The sequence below is a fragment of the Astyanax mexicanus genome, chromosome 11, assembly GCF_023375975.1.
Source record: "Astyanax mexicanus isolate ESR-SI-001 chromosome 11, AstMex3_surface, whole genome shotgun sequence".
Lineage (NCBI taxonomy): Eukaryota > Metazoa > Chordata > Actinopteri > Characiformes > Acestrorhamphidae > Astyanax > Astyanax mexicanus.
The window spans coordinates 22,889,501-22,914,884 of NC_064418.1; the positions used below are offsets into that span (position 1 = coordinate 22,889,501).

Below are 25,384 nucleotides of genomic sequence, written 5' to 3' on the forward strand. Positions count from 1 at the left end.
CTATTGTTGTGACTTAGATGAAGATCAGAACATTTAATGACCAATAAATGCAGAAATCCAAGTAATCCCAAATGGTTCACACACTTTTTCTTGCAACTGTATATTATAGCCAGATATCTTGAGGTGTTTGGAACAGTCATTGAAACAGTTTATGTTTTGTGGACTGTTGTCCTGTCACCTATTTATCTATTATTGAAATAACACAGATGTAATTATACATATTTTAATGCAGTTAATCTTTATTTTGTACATATGTTGCTTGTTGGGGCATATACAGAACATTGTGTACATTTTGTGTTGATTTTTGCTTATATTCATATCAACTAATAAAAAATGTTCTCACAAAGTTAGTTAGTGCTCAGATTAAATTCTAAATAATGAGATCACATATAATAATGTAAAAGAAACAGTATGGTATTCAGTCCAAGGCAAATAATACATAGAGCAACATTCCTTATACAACAGCTTCAGCATTTCCTATTTTATTTTATTTTTTCATTTTCAACAGAACACAATCAATTAATTAGCTCTAATCATTAACAGGAACCAGAAACAGAGATTCTAATGACACAGTAATACACAGTACACCCCAAAGGTTAACACTAGAAGGAAGTTAATATTCAGGTTTTGGAAAAGTATACCTTAAACTGAACCTGAAACTCAAATTCTTAAACTACACCTGCATCAGCCATACAAACTTTCATCAGTCCGACTGTGTTTCTACATGTCTAGCCATCGCCTTTGTACTCTGGACACTGGGAGAACCAGGCCTGCAGAATGTGGTCTGGGCTGTGCTCAGCAATGCTCAGGGGCCAGGTACCATCTTCACCAGTTGAGAGCCTAATAAGTTCATATGCAGAATGTGAGAGAAACTTACATTACAGCAAGAAAAGACATTATCAGACAGAGCAGTCTTAATATGAAACTCTTGTCAAAAATGTACAGCTCATATAGCCTAAATCAGGGGTTAACACCTAAATCAGGTTTACGCCAGACTCATCACCAAATCCGCTTCTGTCTATACAGACATTTTATTATTTTATTAAATATATATACAGTATCCAACAAAAGGTAGTACACCTTTCACATGTCTGCAAATATTTTATAATTTATTTATTAACTTGTCATGGGACAACACTATAGAAATGAAATTGAACTCAACACACAACCAAAATAAATAGCTGGCAATACAAGCATGGTGGTGGTAGCGTCATGGTCTGCAGTTCCAACATGTACTGTGACATTCTGAAGCAGACCATGGTCCATTGCCTTTGGAAACTGTTTTTTTAATGCTGTAATGGCCCTTAACACAACTCCAAGATGTGAACTGCCTTGCAGAGGAAGCTGAAGGTAAAGCTGATGGGCTGGCCAAGTATACAGTCATATGAAAAGGTTTGGGCACCCCATTAATCATTCATCAAGAAAAATATCAGAAAGGCAGAGAAGAAGAATGGTGAGAACAGTCAAGGACAATCCACAGACCACCTCCAAAGATCTGCAGCATCATCTTGCTGCAGATGGTGTTACTGTGCATCGGCCAACAATACAGCATACTTTGCACAAGGAGAAGCTGTATGGAAGAGTGATGCGAAAGAAGCCATTTCTGCAAGCACGCCACAAACAGAGTTGCCTGAGTTATGCAAAAGCACACATTCTTCTTCTCTGCCTTTCTGATATTTTTCTTGGCCTGCCACTTCTGGGCTTAACAAGAACTGTCCCTGTGGTCTTCCATTTCCTTACTATGTTCCTCACAGTGGAAACTGACAGGTTAAATCACTGAGACAACTTTTTGTATCCTTCCCCTGAACAACTATGTTGAACAATCTTTGTTTTTAGATCATTTGAGAGTTGATTTGATGAGCCCATGATGCCACTCTTCAGAGGAGATTTAAATAGTTGAACAACTTGCAATTGGCCACCTTAAATACCTTTTCTCATGATTGGATACACCTGGCTATAAAGTTCAAAGCTCAATGAGGTTACCAAACCAATTTTGTGCTTCAGTAAGTCAGTAAAAAGTAGTTAGGAGTATTCAAATCAATAAAATGATAAGGGTGCCCATACTTTTGCACCGGTAAATTTTGGTTTAATGCATATTGCACATTTTCTGTTACAATACAATAAACCTCATTTCAATCCTGAAATATTACTGTGTCCATCAGTTATTAGATATATCAAACTGAAATGGCTGTTACAAACACCCAAATATTTAGAACTAAAAATGATTAAGATTAATAGGGGTGCCCAAACTTTTTCATATGACTGTATCTCAAGACCTAAACTCTATTGATCACTGTGAGGCATTCTCAAGCAGAAGATGGATGGAGGAGTGGAAAAGAAATCCAGTAGCAACCTGTAAAGCTTAGTAAACTCCATGACCAAGAAGGTTGAGGCAGTGCTGGATTATAATGGTCACACAAAATATTAATATTGGCGCACAATTTGGACACTGTGGGGGGTACTTGCTTGTGTTGCAGTTATTAAGACATTAATGGCTGTGTTGAGTTATTTTCAGAGGATAGTAAAGCTATACTGCTATACAAGCTTTTCTCTGACTACTCTGTTATATCCAAGTTTCCTTTCTATATTGTTGTCCAATAAAAAGATATACAATCCCCTCCAAAAGTATTGGACCAGTGGGGCCAATCTAATTATTTCTGCTGTAGACTAAAATTAAAATATAAATATGAGACAAGATATCAACATTTTAGCTTTTTATGTATTTACATCTGGTAATTTGCATATAGTTACATCTGAATCTGATACACAATCAGGTCAAGTCAAGTCAGGCCTCTTTCTTGAGGGCAACAGTATAGGAACTCATGACTATCAGGTGTGTTTTGTTGCTTAGGCTCCTGAATCATGGATTATTAAAAAAATAATAGATGTAATAGATGTAATAGATGTAAGTAATAGATGTTAAAGAGGTAGTCCAATGAAAACCACAGCGGTTAATGACAGAAACATTGTTCATGCTCTAAAACAACTGTTTACTGTTCCCGAAAAAGGAATCTTCTTGTAATCCCAAACATACCATGGTCATGGCTTGCATGGCATCATCTCAGATAGTCTCATAAATCTTGATTGATAATGCCACAGATGATGGAAGGAGGACAACGAACTCAAAAACATTCTGTCTGTCAATTTAAAGAAATATGCAACCAAACTGATTGGGAGATCCTTCACCATGCTGCAAGATAATCACCCCAAACACACTGTTCATCAGGGGCAAGAACTGAAAGTTTTAAACTGGCCTAATCAATCTCTAAACGTAAATCTTTGGAGCATGCTTTTTACCTGCTAAAGAGGAGACTGAAGGGAGTAAACATACACCAATCGAAAGAGGCTGCAGTGAAAGCCTGGAAAAGCATCACAAAAGGAGAATGGAGAAGTGTCCATGGGTCACAGGCTCGAGGTAGTATTGCAAGCAAAGCATTTGCAAGTAAATATTCAGACTTATTCACTTTAACCAATTTTAAGTGTATCTGTTCTTTTATATCTTTTGCTTGGGACAAAAATGTGTGAGTTCAGACGAAAGGTGCTATCTTCCTGAACTGCGTATTAGACCCAGATATAAATACATAGAAAAAAGCTCAAATGTTGAACTTTGGTCTCATTATCATCTTTTAATGCCAAGCCCAAATGTTTTCATGGGATTGGCCTCACTGTTCTAATACTTTTGAAGGTAAGTGTAATAGAATATTTGCAGAAATATGAATAGTATATATATTTATTATATCTTTTTTTTACCAAAGCTCTTAGTAAGACCTTGTGAAGACAACCAAGCTGCCCACTGTGCACCAGGGCTGCACAGAACAGCACCACCAAGAGGAAGAGTATGCAGAGTGCAGTTAGAAACACAGCCACTATAAGAAAACAGTAAACATTTAAAGTCAATTAAACAGTATTATTTTATTTAAACAGTAAATTCATACAATTTTCATGTTTTAACGTTTTACTTAAATCTTAATTATTTTCAGTTTTATGATTGTTTATATTTATTTATTAACTGTTATATAGTTTTTTTCGTTTAATTTACATGATTAAACTTACTCATATATTTTTCATTGGCTTTTTTAGTTTCAGATGCATTGAATGTGAGAGTTGTTCTTAGAGTATTTCTATTAAAAAGAAGGTTGACTGATTGATTGATTCAATTCTTTTTATTTTTGCACAATATGTTACAGATTTTGAATATACAGTATAGAACTAACCATCAAGCAACAATCATCCATAATCACAAGTTATTCTATGCTTTGAAGAAACACCTTTTTCAGCTATTACAGATGCTAATCTACATGCTTTAAATAACAAGATGTGGGCAGTTTGTCTTTTCTTCAGGCAGACGTCCCGAGCGTCCTAACACTAATGCCAATAGGCTAGTACACAGCAACTGAGAGCTGATTGGTCATGTAGGTCAGTCTCAATTATAAGATAGTAAATCTACTATGACACACAAAGTAATGTTAAGTAATTCTTTAGTTGGCTCTGCCTCTGCAGCTGCTGGAAGCACCACCAGTCAAAAACTAAAATTGAGGTTGGAAAAACAAAACACGAGAGGGTAACACAGGCAATGGGATAAACGCTTCGTAGAGTGGTAAACCAAACAATACATATTGGTGTGTATATACAGTGCCTTGCAAAAGTATCCGGCCCCCTTGGACTTCTTATACTTTTGCCACATTTCAGGTTTCATTCCATTTCACAATCGTGAAGTGGAATGAAATTTATCGGATATTTTAAACTATTTTTAGAAATAAAAAAACTAAAAAGTGGGGTGTGCAAAAATATTTTACTTTCAGTGCAGCAAACTCACTCCAGAAGTTCAGTGAGGATCTCTGAATGATCCAATGTTGACCTAAATGACTGATGATGATAAATAAAATCCACCTTTAAACACTAAGATCAAACAAGGAGAAGACTGATCAGAGATGCAGCCAATAGGCCCATGATCACTCTGCATAAACTGCAGAGCTTTACAGCTGAGGTTAGAGACTCTGTACATAGGACAACAATCAGTCATACACTGCACAAATCTGGCTTTTATGGAAGAGTGGAAAGAAAAAAGCCATTTCTCAAAGTTTGCCTCAAGCCACCTGGGAGATACACCAAACGTGGAAGAAGGTGCTCTTGGTCAGAACTTTTTGGCCACAATGCAAAACATTATGTTTGGCATAAAAGCAACACAGCTTATCACCATAAACACACTTCAAACATGGTGGTGGCAGCATCATGGTTTGGGCCTGCTTTTCTTCAGCAGAGGCAGGGAAGATGGTTAAAAGTGATGGGAAGATGGATGTAGCCAAATACAAGATCACTCTGGAGTCTGCAAAAAGCCTGAGACTGGGACGGAGATTTATCCTCCAACAAGCAAAATCTACAATGGAATGGTTCACAAATAAATGTATCCAGGTGTTAGAATGGCCAAGTCAAAATCCAGACCTGAATCCAATCGAGAATCTGTGGAAAGAGCTGAAAACTGCCGTTCACAAACGCTCACCATCCAACCTCCAGCTGTTTAGCCAGAAAGAACGGGGGGAAATTTCAGTCTCTCAATGTGCAAAACTGATAAAAAGGTTGAAAAGTTTAATACTTTTGCAAGGCACTGTATAGTGGTATGAACAGGTGTGATCAATATTCTGGTGATTGACTTCCTGGTGGTGCCATGTCAGTTTGTGGTGCATTATGGGCACCAGAGGCTGTAGATCACAGGTAGAGCTTAGTGTGGGAGTGACAGGAGCACATCAGGATTCAGCATCAGGAGTGACACATAAAATGTATATTTTTTTAAACCTCACACAAATAAAGAATAATATCTAAAAGTATATCTAAATGCTTAAATGGTAACCTTTTCAATGATTAAATTACAACAACTGGTCATAAAATAACACCTCTGCTATTTTGTTTGTTCCAGTTTATGCTGCTGTTGTTGTTTTATCTGGTTGATGCTATTACTCTATGGCTGTATTTGGTCAATTAGGAACGTGATTTTAAGTTTAAGTTGTTTCTGAGGTGAACAGTAGCAGAGTTGAGTTTTTTAGTATTAATTCCATAAGACTAAAATATAATCTAATATAATAAAAGTAACACCTCTTGTTTATTGTGTCAATAATAAATCAAAATGATACCATGGATTAAAATATAACACTATCATAGATAAAAAATATTATCCTAAATATAATAATGTTTAACTAACCTAAGAACCTTCACAGGACTACACAACTAAAGCTGTAGATTTTATTTTTGTTGGTGTTACATGTAGTTTATGAGAGTTAATGATTTTTTCTGAAATAAAGGTTTTTTCATATATAAATGTGCTTTTTCTAAATGCAGATCCAATACGTCTGAATAGTTTTGAAAGAATTTTAGCGGTACCTGTTGTTTTTCAGGTGGAACTGCACAAAAAGACATTCGTAAGCCGTTACAAGTGGGTCACAATTCTTAGGTTATGAACAAGCTTCAAAACTATGTATTTTACGAAGGTTTTTGGGAAACACTCTTAATTTTAAGAATGTTTGAGGTTATGAAGTTCTTAGCCTTATGAACGTTTAAGAAACGAACCCCAAATTGGTATCAGCTGATACTTTTGAGAATTTTGAGACTCTAATTGGATTGGGTGTCAAAATAAATTGATTGGGACAAATCATTAATCTATTAAATTATAGTATAGTAAATTTTAATGAGTAGAATCATATTAGCACATTGTTGCTAAGCTCTTGTTTAATCCAAAGCCAGATTTAGCTAGTGAGGTTAGGCAGTTAATAATATTAAAGCTGTAACTGCAAATGAAGTAAACTGTACCTGTGCTGACTGGTGGTGGACTTGTAAATGCACAGTGAGGTCCAGAGGGAACTACAGGGTTAGTCAGGCTGGTTACCGGAACGACTGTAATGCAGTATTCAACACCTCTCTCAAGATAATCAATTCGACTCTCTCCGGAAGACACCCTTAAAACAAACTGAAAAAGAAATGGGTATGATTCATGAACTCCAAAATGTGTGTTTCAGAAACATTCATAAAGAAGCCCGGGTGGCTACAGTGGCCAGTCAAATTCTAACATTAACATGAGAATAATGAACATGCATGCTGGCTGGTACAATAATATGACAGGTTTTAGGATTACATTTTTTTCCCAGGATTATTAGGTTGGAAAATTGGAAGAACTTAAAACAGTGCCACAAATTTACAATCTTAACTCTGACTTGGCCATTGTAGCATAATGCTTTTTCTTCATTAACTGCTTCTGCATTTTCTGGCCTTGTGCTGTAGATCATTGTCCTGCTGAAAGCCCACTCAACGTATCTGGCCTCACAATTCAAGATTAATAAAATCAACTTTAATAATCCTAAAGTTTTCTTTAGTGTTATATCCAGCTATTCAGCAATGATTTAATAGACTTTTTTCAATAATAAAATGAAAAATATTCAAGAAAAATATCTGAACAAAAACATCAAATCTGGATATAAATCTAATCTGGATATAGGCCCTATCACAGCACTGAGGCTAAGCGAGAGCTTTAGTTAAGATAACAAATAATATGCTTCTTGCCACTGACCATGGCTGCGTTCTCTACTGGCATTATTCGACTCCTGAGTGCAGCTTTAGATTTAGTGGATCATTCTCTTCTCATACACTGACAAAGAGGAGTCACTGATACAGCATTATCAAGGTTCAAATCATATTTAACTGACTAACTTATCTAACTTTATTTACAGTTACTCTACTATTAGGCACAAATGCTGCTGAATAAATTATCAGCCTTAATGCTAAATGGAGTTACTATAGATTCAGACCTAGCATTCGATAAACACATATCTAATGTTACTAGAACAGCTTTTCTACACCTCTATAATATTCATTTTGCATGACAAAGAAAAAAATAACACATGCCATCTTTACATAAAGGCTAGATTATTGTAATGCGCTACTGTCAGGATGTTGCAGCGGTAACTTAAATAAACTACAACTAGCTCAAAACGCTGCAGCCAGGGTCCTTAATAAAACTAGACAATTTGACCATATTAGTGTAGTCCTATCAGCGCTGCACTGGCTTCCAGTCAAATTCCGCATAAACTATAAAATTCTCCTGTTAAAGCCCTACATGGGCTTGGCAGCTTCAGCTCTGAGCGCCGCCTTCACTGAACTGAAAATAACATAGACATATATATACATACTGTATGTCTATGTCATTAATGATGGAGGAGCTCAGAGCCGAAGCTAGAGGCACACACTTCTTGTGCACTTTTTAAGTTATTAATGCCTCGTTTTAAATGTCAGGGCTCTCCAAATTCTAGCAAGGAGGTGTGGAGCTACTTTGAACCTGGATAACAGTGGAAAAAGCAATTTATCGGGGCAAATTATGCCCTGTGTCACCCAGTCTGAAGGGTGTTTGGACAAACTGTTAAAATGTCTGGATCTCAGAACATCTCTGTGGGAGAATGGAGGTGTGCTATTCATCAAAGGTAAGTGCTTTTTATTATGTTTAACTACACCACGAGTTCTTCTTTAATTGCTGCTCGATATGGTTTTGTTCACATCTACAGGTGCTTTCAGTGCCTGATTGAAAAAAGCTGAATGAAACTTTTCTTCTTGAGAGTAGTAAGGGTTGAATAGTTTTGTCAATGAGAAATCACAAAAAGTACATTTGTTGGTATGTTAGAAGAAATACTGATGTAATTAAAGTTGCATTTGTTTATTCTACAAGTCCTTATTTGATCTGTTTGTGAACAACTTGCTGAAACGTTTTACTGCAGTGAGGGGTTGAATGACTTTGAACACAACTGTAAATTAGTCTTAACGGTACATGACAGTACAGTGATATGTCATGTGCTTGTATATGTGATAGTACAAGTGATATTCCATATGATAGTCATGTGGTCATACAAATAATGTAACATGTGATAGTACAAGTAATTACATGTGATAGTACAAGGTACATGTGAGCCTTGGTTTCTCCAGTGTTTCTCCAGGCAGTTTTTACTTGCTCACTGTTGCTCACTAGTGATTCTGTGTTGTATGTTTAATGTTTTGTCTGATTCTCTGTCCTGTGATCAAATTTCTGTAAAGCTGCTTTATGACATTAGTTGCAAAAAGCGATATATGAAAATAAATAAATTAGATTTTATTTTATTTGAATTTTGACAGGTGATTTAGATTTTGTTTTAGTCTTAATCCTTTGACTAAAATAATAATAGTTTTAGTCACATTCATTCTTAGTTTTAGTCTATCATGTTATTTTATGGTTTTACTTTTTTAGATGCGTGTTATTATGTTGGCATTATTTATGGCGAACCTGTATTAATACAACAGTTTCAAGTTTTGTTATGTTTGAATTATACTGACACTAAAATATTGCAAAGCAACTGAGCTTTAAAACATAGAGACAAATTAAGCCAATACATATTTATAATAAGATTACTTGCTTTAAGTACCGTAGTTTTCGTACTATAAGAGCGGATAAAAAGAGCACTATTAATAAACGTTTATTTTCTGGTCTATTTTTATACACAAAGCGCACCGGATTATAAGGGGCATTATGTAACACTTGTAAGGAACAGGGTTTTCGCCATGTTTTCCTTCTAATTCAGCCAGTCTGGCAGCTGAGTGGCGAAACCTGTAAAGTTAAGCTAAGTATAGTAAACAAAACTGTAATTCTTAAAAAAACATTTTCTTTTAAAGTCAAACGAGCACTGGATGTTAATCTACACAGATTTATTTTCTGAAAACTGTTTATTTGGGTGAGTGAAGCACTTTCGCTTTTTTACAGTGGGCTTAGATTTCCAGATTTCCACTAAATTTTCACTTATGATGCCCGGCAGCGCTACACTTAAAGTTTAAGTTCCGGTAAACCAGAGTGATATTAGGTAGTGCTATGTCCCATGTAGCTTTTAACACTGTAAACACGCAGACTACAGGGCTTAGAGCGGTAAAGGAGTAATGCTAATGCTGATCCAGCAGTGCCAGCCAGGGTTAGCAGCAGGCTACAAGCCCATAATACTCACCTCTAAATGGCAAAAGAGCTAGCGCTTAGCATGGTTAGCTGCTAAGGCTAATGCTGCTCCAGCAGTTTTAGCCGGGTTTAGCAGCAGGCTACAACTGGTAATACTCACCTCTGAACAGCAAAAGAGCTAGCGCTTAGCATGGTTAGCAGCTAATGCTAATGCTGCTCCAGCAGTTTTAGCCAGGGTTAGCATTACATTAAAATACATTACATTCCATTTGGCAGATACTTTTGTCCAAAGTGACTTACAATAGTCAAGTACAAAAGTAATAGAAGTTTAAAGGCAAAGACTTATTTAGATAGGGCTTAAAGGAGATCAAAGGGAAGTAATGGGATAGAGGAGTGAAGGAGGGGAAGAAGGAAGTGAGGTTAGGAGTAGTCAGTGTGTTAGAGGTGTTAGCAGCATGCTACAAGCTGGTAATACTCACCTCTGAACAGCAAAAGCTAGCGCTTAGCTCATTTCCCGGCTAATGCTAATACTGCTCCAATCTCGAGTCTCAGTGCTGGAGAACTAAACTGAAACTCCTGTAAAACGCTGCACTATAGCAAAGTGGCTTTACTGCTCCTTACACCCTGACGGGGAAAATTCATACATATGAGGCTCACTGATGATTTTTGGGAAAATAAAATGATTTTAAGTTGCATCTTATAGTGCGAAAAAAAAAAAAAAAAAATATTTATTTAAGATTGTAAGTGGTAGACCAACACAAAGTAGCACATAATTGTAAAGTGGAACGAAAACAATACATGGTTTTCAAAAGTTTAATCAAATATAAATTTGAAAAGCGTGACATGCAAGAGCATTCAGCCTGTTTTACTCTGACACCCCTAAATAACTGACAGATCATTCCACTTTAGCTCTGGCTGTATGTTTAGGGTCATTGTCTTGCTGAAAGGTGAATCTCCTTCCCAGTCTCAAGTCTTTAGCAGCCTCCAACAGGCTCTAACAGGATTGTCCTGTATTTAGCTCCATCATCTTCCTCTCAACTCCTTTGACCCAGCTAAAGAAAAGCATCCCCACAGCATTATGCTGCCACCAGGTGTGTTCAGGATGATGAGCAGTGTTACTTATCTGCTACACACAGCGCTTTGCGTTTATGCCAAAAAGATTGGATGGTCTCATCTGACCAAAGCACCTCTTCCACGTTTGCTGTGTCCCCTACGTGGCTTATGTCAAACTGCAAATCACACTTCTTATGTCTTTCTTTCAGCAATGGTTTTCTTCTTGCCGCTCTTGCATAAAGGACAAATTTGGGGAATGAACAATCTTTCCTGTGGACAATTTCCCAGCAGAGTTGTGGATTTTTTTTAGCTTCTCCAAAGTGACCATGGGTCTCTTGGCTGCTTCTCTGATCAGTGCTCTCCTTGCTCGATCTGTCATCTGGACGGCCGTGTCTTAGGTTTCGTAGGTTTACAGTTGGGATGATGGAAGTGATTAGGCGTGGGATATTTTTTTTAACCTAACCCTGTTTTAAACTTCTCCACATCACCTGTCTAGTGAGTTTCTTGGTCTTCATGATGCTGTTTGTTCGTTAGTGTTCTCTAACAAACCACTGAGGCCTTTATAAAACAGATGTATTTATACTGAGACTAAATTACACACAGCTGGACTTTATTAACTAATTATGTGCAGTGTTGGGAAGTAACGGATTACATGTAACGGCGTTACGTAATCAGATTACAAATTATGAGTAACTGTAATCCGTTACAGTTACTGCTTCAGTAAGTGGTAATCAGATTACAGTTACTCTGCTAAAATAAAAGGATTACATTGCGGTACTTTCCTATTTTTGCTCTTCCAATCCAACACTGACAAAACGCAAATAACATTTTGCGGTGAATCGCTCTGATATGACAGGGAACTGTCTGCCCCTCCTCCCGTCTCGCTGCACACACACACACAGGGAGGAGGGGCAGACAGCGGCTCCGCACACACAACGAGACGAAATTAACTGACATTTTGGTCAACGAATAAAAACGAGACGAAAATGTTTGGCAGGGACGAAATCCAATCAGAACTGATTTAGTTCTGTGAAAGGAAGGGACCAGTTAAGAAGAGATCCAATCACTGCTACTTTAGCGAAGGCGGGATAAGCGGGGTCAGGGCCGGCGCAAGGACATATACAGTGGGGGGGCGTCAGATATTTTCAGGGGGGCGGTGCTTATTCAAGTGAAACGAATTTTGCTACCTCTCGCAGTGAACCTGCACAATCTTATTGGTTCCACAATACGGTGCTAAAATGCAGCCAGTAACACAATTAGTTTGCCTCAGCATTATCAAATGCTGATAACAACCAGACCAATTGCTTTAGAAAAAAAGCTAAATTATTTTTAAAAATATTGTAAAATAATTAAGTCTTATTATATACAATAGGGGGCGGGACACTTCGCCTGAGGGGGCGACGCCCCCTTTCGCCCCCTTGTGGTGCCGGGCCTGAGCGGGGTACTCAACCAATCAGTACCCGCCTCTCCTGCAGTAGCGCCGCGCGCTCAGTTACAAACCCGGGAATTAACCTGTCGTTACGGAGCTCGACTGGAAGTTAACTCGACAGTGTTCAGCAGGGAGAGAGAGAGAGAGGAGAGGCGATATATTTCTCCTTTGACGTCGCAAAAAACAAGATAACGTGTAAACCGCGTGGAGCGACTCCATCTCCGGTAAAAACACCACTAATCTTTCAGCTTCTGCAGAGCAGAGTCACACAGATCTCCATGCAGAGATCCGCGTTTTAATGCTGATGTTATTTCATGAGCTGATGGTGTGTTTAACTCGGCAGTACACAGAACTGATACAGAACCCTAACTCATTAAGATCATCTGTTTAGTCTCACAGTGGGAAAGATATAGCTAGTGTTAAAGCAGGAACAAGTCAGAAAGGAACTCAATAATATACCCAAAATAAAACAATAAAATAAGTCAATCTATGAACCTAAAAGTCTGTGTAAAGTTCCTTACTCCACTTCCTCATAAGTTTCTCACTTTAACTCATGAAGTCTCTCAATACATCCTGAGAGCATCTCTACAGGACAGTGTGTGAATGTATGTTTTTTTATCTCATTTATAGACTGAGGCTCCAGTAGGTGTGCTGGGTTAGTGCTGGAGATAACACTAGATCCTTTAAAGGCTGTTTTTGCATCTACAACGCTGTTCAAACTATAATTTAACTATTCAGATGTTTTATGACCTGATTTCTAGAGCAAAATTTTAAATGTAACATATGTATAGTCACACACCTACAATAATAATAATATACATTAAATCATATATAAATATATTTCATTTTCAAACATTAACAATATTACTCAAGTGGTTATTAAACGTTTCATTTCGTATAAGTGTATAGTTAATAATTCTAGGAAACTGATGAAAAAGCATTTACATTTACACCCTTTACATTTTAGTCGACTAAATTTACTGTAATTTTAGTAGACTATATTCTTATGACATTAAGTCGACTTAAACTAAAAACATTTCAGATGACTAAATTGTGACTAAAACTAAATGCTATTTTCGTCACAAGTCTATGACTAAAACTAAATCAAAATTTGTTGTCAAAATTAACACTGGTGGCAAACCTGCAAATAGATAGCTTACAGTTGTTGTTACATTGTTTGGTTTTAAATGGTTTTATCATCAATTTATAGAAGTGTTTCATAAAATTGTTTGATGAAATGGTTTCATAAGTATTTTTATAGGGTGATTGAAAAGGCTGTTTTATTTGTTTATCTATTTGTTAACTGGAAAGAAAAATAAAATAATAATATGCAATATGTGGTTGCTACATTCATTCAGGCTTAAAAAAATGACAATATTTAAAGTAATCCAAAGTAATCAGATTACGTTACTCACTTGAAGTAATGTAACTGATTACGTTACAAATTACATTTTGAGTGATGTAATCAGTAATCTGTAAGGGATTACATTTTAAAAGTAACCTTCCCAACACTGATTATGTGAGCTCTCAAAGCAATTGATTGCACTGGATTTTATTTAGGGGTTTCAGAGTAAAACTTTTGCACATCACAGTTTTCAGGTTTTAATTTGATTTAATTTTAAAAACCATGTATCATTTTCATTCCACTTTACAATTATGTAGCACTTTGTCTATGACTTAAAGCCTCAGCCTTAAAATACATTAAAGTTTGTGATTGTAAGGTGATAAAAAAGGGCGTGTGTGTGCGTGCGTGTACAGATCTGTTGTTATGTGAGGTTTTTCTCTAGTTTCGTTTTGGTGCAACACTCTCAATCTAAAAGCCACCGTTTAAATGTAAAGCCTGTCTGACTTTATCTCTGCAGGAAACCTTAAACCCTTGCCTGAAAGATAAACCCACCTTTGGTGAACGCTTTGTGCAAGTGCACGTTTATGCAAGTCGAGCTATCTAGCACCCACAAACCAGCTTGCATGAGAATATTTGTGTCAGTGCACTGCAGAAATCCCCATTTCTGAGGCTGTTTACAAGCAGAAGACATGCATTATCATATCTGTACAATTTCTGTATTAAAAATGCAGGAACAATTAAAATAATCCCACATTTCTTAAATGTGCAGATTAAATTAAATATTTTAAATACAGAAATACAATGTATTATTATCATTTATTTAAATTATGAATGCATATGTAAAACAGTTTTAGAGCTTTCAAACAAGCTGTCATATCTACTGTTAATATAAAATAATATAAATAATAATAATATAAAATGTAAAATGCAAATATATCAGAAAATACAATACATCAGTCTGAAAAGATTACTAGAAGTGAGGAGGGGAGAGAGCACCACCTACTTATCCAGAAGGAGCATGGCACATTGTACTCTCTTGGACTTTGGCTGCTGACGGAGAACCATAAATATGACGTGGGATTTGACCCAGCAACCGTCAGATTATGTGATAGAGCTATAGTCTGCTGGACCACTCGTGCTTCATGAGTAGCAGGACTGTAGCAATGCTCAAAATTTGACTCCTTACTGGCAATTGTGATGAACTAAAATAAGATTTATATTTATTTTAAAAAGAAAGAAAGAAAGAAAGAAAGAAAGAAAAAGTAATATTGCAGACACACCTGTGCCTTATCTCTAGTCCTGGTCACATTAATACGGAATTCACGGAAAAGGTATTTCAGCTGCCTGGGGTGGAGCCCCCTGCTGGCCGGAGGGCTGAGCTGCAGGAGCAGGCAGTTTCCACAGCCTGTGAGCACCACCTCTGGTGCCTGTAGAGTCGCTGCACACAGAAAGAGAAACCCAACAGAGGAACTGAGTTTGGCTGCAGTCCCCTACCCAAGGTCAGTCACAACCTTTTCTTTGTGGTCTCAGTAGCAAGTCATACCCAGGCCCGTATCCTGACACCAACACACTACAAGACACTTTAGCTTCCAAAGCTTTTGCTCTGTAAATCAATAAATTGCATATCCCCCTTAAAGATGAGTGACTGGAGGTGTAGACAAGGGATCGGACCCAATCTTTAACCCCAGTTGATAGGTTCCTGTATTGTGTTACTTACTGCCTCCCAGATTACAGAATTGTACAGCAGGACAAAGAAATACCTGATGTACCACATATGATACAAAATAAACAAAGAACAATTTAGATTTTTGTCATCTTAATATTTCCTTCAACTACACTATAAACATTTTATAACAAAACATCAAAATGTGCAAATAATTAAATATTTTTCTGCTGAGTGAAGTAGAGTTTCTTACTGTGCCCCAGGGGGAAAAACAGTTCTGAACTGGTCCAGTTGGATTGCTGGTCTGAACTAAAGGCTTGTACTCGGGCCAAGTAGTGACAGGTAATGTCCTTAAAAGAGTTTGTTAAGTCACATGACTCGCCAGTTCTCAGGTCTGAACACTTTAGAACCAGCTTCCAGAGTTTTTTCCTGCGGGAAAAATAAAAGTGGCAATTGTAAACATTTCATTTTAAAAAGTGGATAATTGTCATGCTGGTTAGTTAGTTTCTTGTCTGTCTAAATTTGCTACATTAGTCGTGGACGTTGACTAGTGCCATATTTTGGTTGTTTGTAAAGAGAAACTCACATGTACCCCACTCAACCCTGTCACATTCGCCCCTGTCACATTCACCCCCGACACACTCAACCCTGTCACATTCACCCCCGACACACTCAACCCTGTCACATTTGCCCCTGTCACATTCACCCCCGACACACTCAACCCTGTCACATTCACCCCCGACACACTCAACCCTGTAACATTCACCCCCGACACACTCAACCCTATCACATTCACCCCCGACACACTCAACCCTGTAACATTCACCCCCGTCACACTCAACCCTGTCACATTCGCCCCTATCACATTCATCCCCGACACACTCAACCCTGTCACATTCACCCCCGACACACTCAATCCTGTCACATTCACCCCCATCACACTCAACCCTGTCACACTCAACCCTGTCACATTCGCCCCTGTCACATTCACCCCGACACACTCAACCCTGTCACATTCACCCCGACACACTCAACCCTGTCACATTCGCCCCTGTCACATTCACCCCCGACACACTCAACCCTGTCACATTTAACCCCGTCACACTCAACCCTGTAAAATTCACCCCCGACACACTCAATCCTGTCACATTTACCCCCGACACACTCAATCTTATCACATTCACCCCCGACACACTCAACCCTGTCACATTCAACCCCGTCACACTCAACCCTGTCACATTTATCCCCAACACACTCAATCCTGTCTTATTTACCCCGACACACTCAATCCTATCACATTCAGCCCGACACACTCAACTCTGTCACATTCACCCCCCGTCACACTCAACCCTGTCACATTTATCCCCGTCACACTCAATCCTGTCACATGCATCCCCGTCACACTCAACCCTGTCACATTCACCCCCGTCACACTCAACCCTGTCACATTCACCCCGTCACACTCAACCCTGTCACATTCACCCCCGACACACTCAACCCTGTCACATTCACCCCCGTCACAGTCAACCCTGTCACATTCATCCCCGGCACATTCACCCAGTCACATTAACCCCGGTCACATTCACCCCGTCACACTCTACCCTGTCACATTCACCCCATCACACTCAACCCTGTCACATTCACCCCCCTCACATTCAACCCTGTTACATTCACCCCGTCACACTCAATCCTGTCTCATTTAACCCCCGACACACTCAACCCTGTCACATTCACCCTGTCACATTCATCCCCGTCAAATTCACCCCGTCAAATTCACCCCGTCAAATTCACCCCGTCACATTCACCCCTGTCACACTCAACCCTATCACATTCACCCCTGACACACTCAACCCTGTCACATTCAACCCCGTCACACTCAATCCTGTCAAATTCACCCCGACACACTCAATCCTGTCACATTTACCCCCGACACACTCAACACTTTCACATTTGCCCCTGTCACATTCACCCCGACACACTCAACCCTGTCACATTTAACCCCGTCACACTCAACCCTGTAAAATTCACCCCCGTCACACTCAATCCTGTCACATTTACCCCCAACACACTCAATCCTATCACATTCACCCCCGACACACTCAACCCTGTCACATACAACCCCGTCACACTCAACCCTGTCACATTCATCCCCAACACACTCAATCCTGTCTTATTTACCCCGACACACTCAACCCTATCACATTCACCCCGACACACTCAACTCTGTCACATTCACCCCCGTCACACTCAACCCTGTCACATTTACCCCCGTCACTGTCAACCCTGTCACATTCATCCCCGGCACATTCACCCAGTCCATTAACCCCGGTCACATTCACCCCGTCACACTCAATCCTGTCACATTCACCCCCGTCACACTCTACCCTGTCACATTCACCCCCGTCACACTCAACCCTGTCACATTCAGCCCTGACACACTCAACCCTGTAACATTCACCCCCGACACACTCAACCCTATCACATTCACCCCGACACACTCAACCCTATCACATTCACCCCGACACACTCAACCCTGTCACATTCACCCTGTCACATTCATCCCCGTCAAATTCACCCCAGTCAAATTCACCCCGTCACATTCACCCCCGTCACACTCAACCCTATCACATTCACCCCTGACACACTCAACCCTATCACATTCACCCCGACACACTCAACCCTATCACATTCACCCCGACACACTCAACCCTGTCACATTCACCCTGTCACATTCATCCCCGTCAAATTCACCCCAGTCAAATTCACCCCGTCACATTCACCCCCGTCACACTCAACCCTATCACATTCACCCCTGACACACTCAACCCTATCACATTCACCCCTGACACACTCAACCCTGTCACATTCAACCCCGTCACACTCAACCCTTTCACATTTGCCCCTGTCACATTCACCCTGACACACTCAACCCTGTCACATTTAACCCCGTCACACTCAACCCTGTAAAATTCACCCCCGTCACACTCAATCCTCACATTTACCCCCAACACACTCAATCCTATCACATTCACCCCCAACACACTCAACCCTGTCACATTCAACCCCGTCACACCCAACCCTGTCACATTCACCCCCGTCACTGTCAACCCTGTCACATTCATCCCCGGCGCATTCACCCAGTCCATTAACCCCGGTCACATTTACCCCCGTCACACTCAACCCTGTCACATTCACCCCGTCACACTCAATCCTGTCACATTCACCCCGTCACACTCTACCCTGTCACATTCAACCCCGTCACATTCAACCCTGTCACATTCAGCCCTGACACATTCAACCCTGTCACATTCACCTCCGACACACTCAACCCTATCACATTCACCCCCGACACACTCAACCCTATCACATTCACCCCCGACACACTCAACCCTGTCACATTTTTCCCTGTCACACTCAATCCTGTCTCATTTAACCCCCGACACACTCAATCCTGTCTCATTTAACCCCCGACACACTCAACCCTGTCACATTCACCCTGTCACATTCATCCCCGTCAAATTCACCCCCGTCAAATTCACCCCGTCACATTCACCCCCGTCACACTCAATCCTGTCTCATTTAACCCCCGACACACTCAACCCTGTCACATTCACCCTGTCACATTCACCCCTGTCAAATTCACCCCCGACACACTCAATCCTGTCACATTTACCCCCGACACACTCAACCCTTTCACATTTGCCCCTGTCACATTCACCCCGACACACTCAACCCTGTCACATTTAACCCCGTCACACTCAACCCTGTAAAATTCACCCCCGTCACACTCAATCCTGTCACATTTACCCCCAACACACTCAACCCTATCACATTCACCCCCGACACACTCAACCCTGTCACATTCAACCCCGTCACACTCAACCCTGTCACATTCATCCCCAACACACTCAATCCTGTCTTATTTACCCCGACACACTCAACCCTATCACATTCACCCCGACACACTCAACTCTGTCACATTCACCCCCGTCACACTCAACCCTGTCACATTCACCCCCGTCACTGTCAACCCTGTCACATTCATCCCCGGCACATTCACCCAGTCCATTAACCCCGGTCACATTTACCCCCGTCACACTCAACCCTATCACATTCACCCCGTCACACTCAACCCTGTCACATTCACCCCGTCACACTCAATCCTGTCACATTCACCCCCGTCACACTCTTCCCTGTCACATTCACCCCCGTCACACTCAACCCTGTCACATTCAGCCCTGACACACTCAACCCTGGAACATTCACCCCCGACACACTCAACCCTGTCACATTCACCCTGTCACATTCATCCCCGTCAAATTCACCCCAGTCAAATTCACCCCGTCACACTCAATCCTGTCACATTCACCCCCGTCACACTCTACCCTGTCACATTCACCCCCGTCACACTCAACCCTGTCACATTCACCCCCGTCACACTCAACCCTATCACATTCACCCCTGACACACTCAACCCTATCACATTCAACCCTGTCACATTCAACCCCGTCACACTCAACCCTGTCAAATTCACCCCCGACACACTCAATCCTGTCACATTTACCCCCGACACACTCAACACTTTCACATTTGCCCCTGTCACATTCACCCCGACACACTCAACCCTGTCACATTTAACCCTGTCACACTCAACCCTGTAAAATTCACCCCCGTCACACTCAATCCTGTCACATTTACCCCCAACACACTCAATCCTATCACATTCACCCCCGACACACTCAACCCTGTCACATTCAACCCCGTCACACTCAACCCTGTCACATTCATCCCCAACACACTCAATCCTGTCTTATTTACCCCGACACACTCAACCCTATCACATTCACCCCGACACACTCAACTCTGTCACATTCAGCCCCGTCACACTCAACCTTGTCACATTCACCCCCGTCACTGTCAACCCTGTCACATTCATCCCCGGCACATTCACCCAGTCTATTAACCCCGGTCACATTTACCCCCGTCACACTCAACCCTGTCACATTCACCCCGTCACACTCAATCCTGTCACATTCACCCCGTCACACGCTACCCTGTCACATTCACCCCCGTCACACTCAACCCTGTCACATTCAACCCCGTCACATTCAACCCTGTCACATTCAGCGCTGACACACTCAACCCTGTCACATTCACCCCCGACACACTCAACCCTATCACATTCACCCCGACACACTCAACCCTATCACATTCACCCCCGACACACTCAACCCTGTCACATTTTTCCCTGTCACACTCAACCCTGTCACATTCACCCCCGACACACTCAACCCTGTCACATTCACCCCCGACACACTCAACCCTATCACATTCACCCCCGACACACTCAACCCTATCACATTCACCCCCGACACACTCAACCCTGTCACATTCACCCCCGACACACTCAACCCTGTCACATTCAGCCCCGACACACTCAACCCTGTCACATTCACCCCCGTCACACTCAAAACCCTGTCACATTCAGCCCCGCTCTGATTAGTGCTCTTGCCATTCTTTCTACGAGCTTCAAGAGGTCGTCACCTGAAATGGTTTTCCAACAGTCTTGAAGGAGTTCCCAGAGGTGTGAGAAGCAGAGGTGACTCTTGGCCTTCCTTTCCTGGGTCGGTCCTCATGTGTGCCAATTTCGTTGTAGTGCTTGATGTTTTTTTCGACTCCACTTGGGGACACATTTAGAGTTTTTGCAATTTTTCCGGACTGACTGACCTTCATTTCTTAAAGTAATGATGGCCACTCCTTTTTCTGTAGTTAGCTAATTGGTTCTTGAATTTTAACAGTTGTCCAATAGGGCTGTCGGCTGTGTAGTAACCTGAATTTTGCACAACACAACTGATGGTCCCAAACCCATTGATAAAGCAAGATATTCCACTAATTAACTCTGATAAGGCACACCTAAAAACCATTTCAGGTGACGACCTATTTATGCTCATAAAGAGAATGACAAGAGTGTGTAAAGCAGTAATCAGAGCAAAGGTGGCTATTTTGAAGAAACTAGAATATAAAACATGTTTTCAGTTATTTTACCTTTTCTTGTAAAGTACATAACTCCATATGTGTTCATTCATAGTTTTGATGCCTATAGTGAGAATCTACAATGTAAATAGTCATGAAGATAAAGAAAACGCATGTGTATTTATTGTGTTTCTGCTGCCATGAGGGGCCTAGCACTCACAGGCTAGTTTTTCACTTACCTATACCATTCACCTCACAAATGAACCTTTTTCAGCATGAAAAATAGGCTTTCTCATGTTTATCTAGCAGGTAAACTAATTAGGTGATGTAACATTAGTGACTGGGTATAACAATTTAACTAGTTTTTACCCAGTTTTGTGAAACATTTCAATGATTCACTGGTGCTTTTTATAATTAATATTAAGTAAATTATTACCTCAGAGTTTTGAGTATCTTAAAATGTATCATGAAATTTGTAACCTACTTTATAGAATATTTCTGCACCCTGAAGTGTGCAGAGGCAGGTGTCCCAGGGCCAGGGGTCCAAGTGAGCTTGTGTTCCAAATTATAGGAGACAATGGTGACGTTTTGGGGAGCTGGAAGCATGCAGTGCTCTAGAGGAGGAACAAATGAAGAAAAACAGAGTAAAAAAGAAAAGGCACACAAGATCCAGGAACCAATAAAGAAGAATAAGAGATGCTTTTTGAAAAGATAAAAACAGATGTTTTTTTATTAAATTTTGTGTTAACGTCGTAAACATTTTTGCATTCCCAGTTTCTATTGTTTATTCATTTATTTTCTGGTCTAGAAAAGCCTCATTTTTATATTTTGCCATTTTAACAATTGCTTTCTGATTGCCCCCTAATCTGTCAAATTTAAAGCTGGACTATTACAGTTGAAAGTGTTTCTCCAAGCCATGAATGTGAATAATGGTTGTGTGCTCATTGGATAAACAATCTTGACAAGTTTCTTTGCAAGAAAGAACTCCCAAGAACACAAGAATTCAGAACACATATTGAGATGCTACTTGTTATTGTATTATATATAATAGTACAATAGTATAATAGTATTCTATTATATACACTAGTACAGTAGCTTATTATGGTCAAATCTGCCATTTGAGTTAGTCACTATTATCCATTACTATGCAATGCTAACTAGTTTAGCTTACATTGGTCACCCCTAGTAGTAATATGAGGGACACAGCTCAGGAACAGCTTAGCAATATGTTTCTGCCTCTCATGGCAAGGATACTTCTTCCACACACAGCAAGGGTCTCCACTAAATTGCACCAGATCCTATCTCCAGGTTTATCACAAATCCAGCATTTATGGGAGCACCTGGGATTCCAGCTTCAGCAACCTACAAGTGTAGAGCAGGATCTACAGACCCAGCTGCAACATCGGTGGGTGAATGTGCTGCGGGATCCCATATGATGTGGAGCCTGTATAGAGGCTCCACAAGCTACTAGATAGAGCCTCCATTTAATCATTTCAGGTTTTCCCTAATAAAAGTATCCTATACTGTAATCACTCTAATATATCAATACATTCACACATTTAAGTGTGTTAATATTTGTGTGCGGATTGTGCTTGCCTTGCCTGAAAACTAATATGTTTGTTTTGATATATCCATTATGGGCTTATGTAAATTATAGTGTATTCTGGTACGTCCAAGCACAGATATATGTTGAGACTCTTTGAATCAGAACAGAGCATTCTACTGTAACACCCTCCCCTAATAACTCTTAGGATTAGAGAGAAAAAAAATATATACAGTGACCGATTTTCAGATGAAAAGACTTTTTCCTATTTTAACAATAATTTTTATTACTGAAACAAATGGCAGTGTTGCATGTAGTTCAGTTCTTTAAATCTCTCTGAAGGGATTTTAGCTCACTTTTCTTCACACAATTGCCTTAATTCAGAGACCCTGGAGAGCTCTGAGGCCTGGTTGTGGTCCGGCTACAGCATCTTAAAGGGGTTTATTTCAGGACTTTTAACTTGGCCACTCTACTTGGCAAGTCCTTTATTTTTTTTTATCCGTTCAGAAATCCTGAAGCAGGATGTTTTGGTAAAGAAAGGTTGCCCAGGCTCTAAAGCACCATCCCACTACCACCATGTTTAAGTGTTGATATGATATATTTATAATGGAATGCCATGTTAGCTTCACACCAGATGTAACAATAAAACATAAAAGGTTTGGGGTTCATCAGTGTGTTTTTAGTCGAATGTGAGACTTTATGTACCCATTTTCATTGCAGTTCCTTAAATGTTTATCTGGGTTCATTTGTGAATTTCTGGAGATGTCATCACTGTGTTTTTGGAGGAATTATGGTGAGTGTGCCATTTTAGAGAAGATTAATTTATCTTTCAGGTTTTTTCATTTGGACAGAATGCCTCTCTCTGTTATTCCCTTAAAACCCAAGTCATGAGAAACGATGTAACTATCTAGATCATTATATCAAGGGTTTATGCAATCTGTCTGAATAGTCCTGTACCTTCAAGAGAAAATCCTCTGATGTCTAATGAGGCCTCAGTTTTTGCAGTTATTGTTTCAAAGCACAGATTTTATACAGTGTGCTCTTTAGTATTACAGTGCAAACCAGACTTCTGAAAGAAGCATTTTAGTGTTTACATTTGTTCCTTCAACTTCCTGTGATTTGTGTTCATGAACTGAAAAGGAATCATTCAGGAAAAATGCCATTAGATAACCCCTACATTCTGAGACCAAGCAATACCCACAACAACAGACATACTGTATGATAAAAAAAATAAACACAGAAAATATTTTTTACTGTAAAGTTTCTTTCAACCAGACTATAAACCAAATCTAACTAATCTAAATTTGTTAGGTAACCTTACTAAACATACAGAATAAAACTAAAATTAATGTGGCCATGAACGCTTTTTACAGACAAAAGTATTGCAGAAAACTGCCCATCTGTGCAATTCAACAATGAATGCAACTTAATGTAGCTGAATGCATTCACTAGAAGAAGATAAAAACAGATGTTTTTTTGATTATGTTTTGTGTTAACGTTGTAAACATTTTGCATCTGCAGTTTCTATTGTCTATTCGTTTATTTTCTGGTCTAGGAAAGCTTTTTCACCTTTCAGAGACACTTTGATAAGCTAAAAAAATATAATCATAGAAAGTTTACAGATGATGATTCCTGTTTTTAGTTATTTAAACCAAACCAGACCAAACAGGGAATCATGAGTGATCCTTAAAGACTTTATGGGGAACAATGCTAATATTTAAATGAATAATTAAAACACTGGAATAAGTGTTCATATATCAGCCATTTTAATGTTTCACAAACAAATTACATAAAGAAATTAGCTTTTTAAAAGTCATATTTTTTAATCCATTAAGGCAGTTAAAAATACTTACATTTAAAAATAAATAGACTTTTCCCAAAAAGGAGAAATGGTTGATTGCTGCATTTACATCCCAAAAAACTCCCCTTACCCCCCAAAAACATTCAACACAGAGATATTGTCATACCTTGATGTATCAGAATGAATAAAAATATCCAGTTGTTTAATATCCAGTGTTTCGAGGGAGTCATCGTAGCTGAGCTCACTGGGGGAGGTGTTCAGTGTTTCGGTGCACTCTCAGGTGGGGCTGTGTAGGAGTTGGTATGTTTTGTCAGTGGTTGTCATCACTGCTAGTGCAGATAAGTTTCCATTTCCCTACAAGTCCCTCCTTGTACCACCCACAACCACAAAACCTTCCCTCATACAGATGCACAACCAAAACACATGCCTGTGAGGAACTCAACACAGCTGAGGACAAGCTGAGCTACTGGCAAGGTGGATATTTCAATTATTATACAAATTATAAAGTGGGGTAAAAAAAAGGTGTTTGACCCTTCATGGTTTCTTATTTCACTGTTAAATGTTTCAGATTTTAAAAATAAATACTAGTAAAAGATAACACAAGTAAACACAAAATGCAGCTTTCAAA

At 39.8% G+C, this 25,384-nt stretch overlaps 1 protein-coding gene across 2 annotated transcripts; it reads right to left on the minus strand.

Moving 5' to 3' along the window:
• Nucleotides 1-219: 219 nt before the first annotated feature.
• LOC125805043 (interferon alpha/beta receptor 2-like) lies at nucleotides 220-25,082 on the minus strand. 2 transcript variants are annotated; one of them, XM_049485394.1, is made up of 7 exons: nucleotides 24,923-25,082; nucleotides 21,897-22,026; nucleotides 15,693-15,868; nucleotides 15,057-15,214; nucleotides 6,802-6,958; nucleotides 3,751-3,866; nucleotides 220-840 (listed from the first exon to the last, which is right to left on the minus strand). In XM_049485394.1, the coding sequence occupies exons 1-7, from the start codon at nucleotides 24,984-24,986 to the stop codon at nucleotides 826-828; spliced, it is 816 nt and encodes a 271-aa protein (XP_049341351.1). In that variant the 5' UTR covers nucleotides 24,987-25,082; the 3' UTR covers nucleotides 220-825. The 2 variants fall into 2 exon arrangements, with proteins under 2 accessions (XP_049341351.1, XP_049341352.1); XM_049485395.1 differs by lacking the exon at nucleotides 3,751-3,866.
• Between the last annotated feature and the right edge of the window lie 302 nt (nucleotides 25,083-25,384).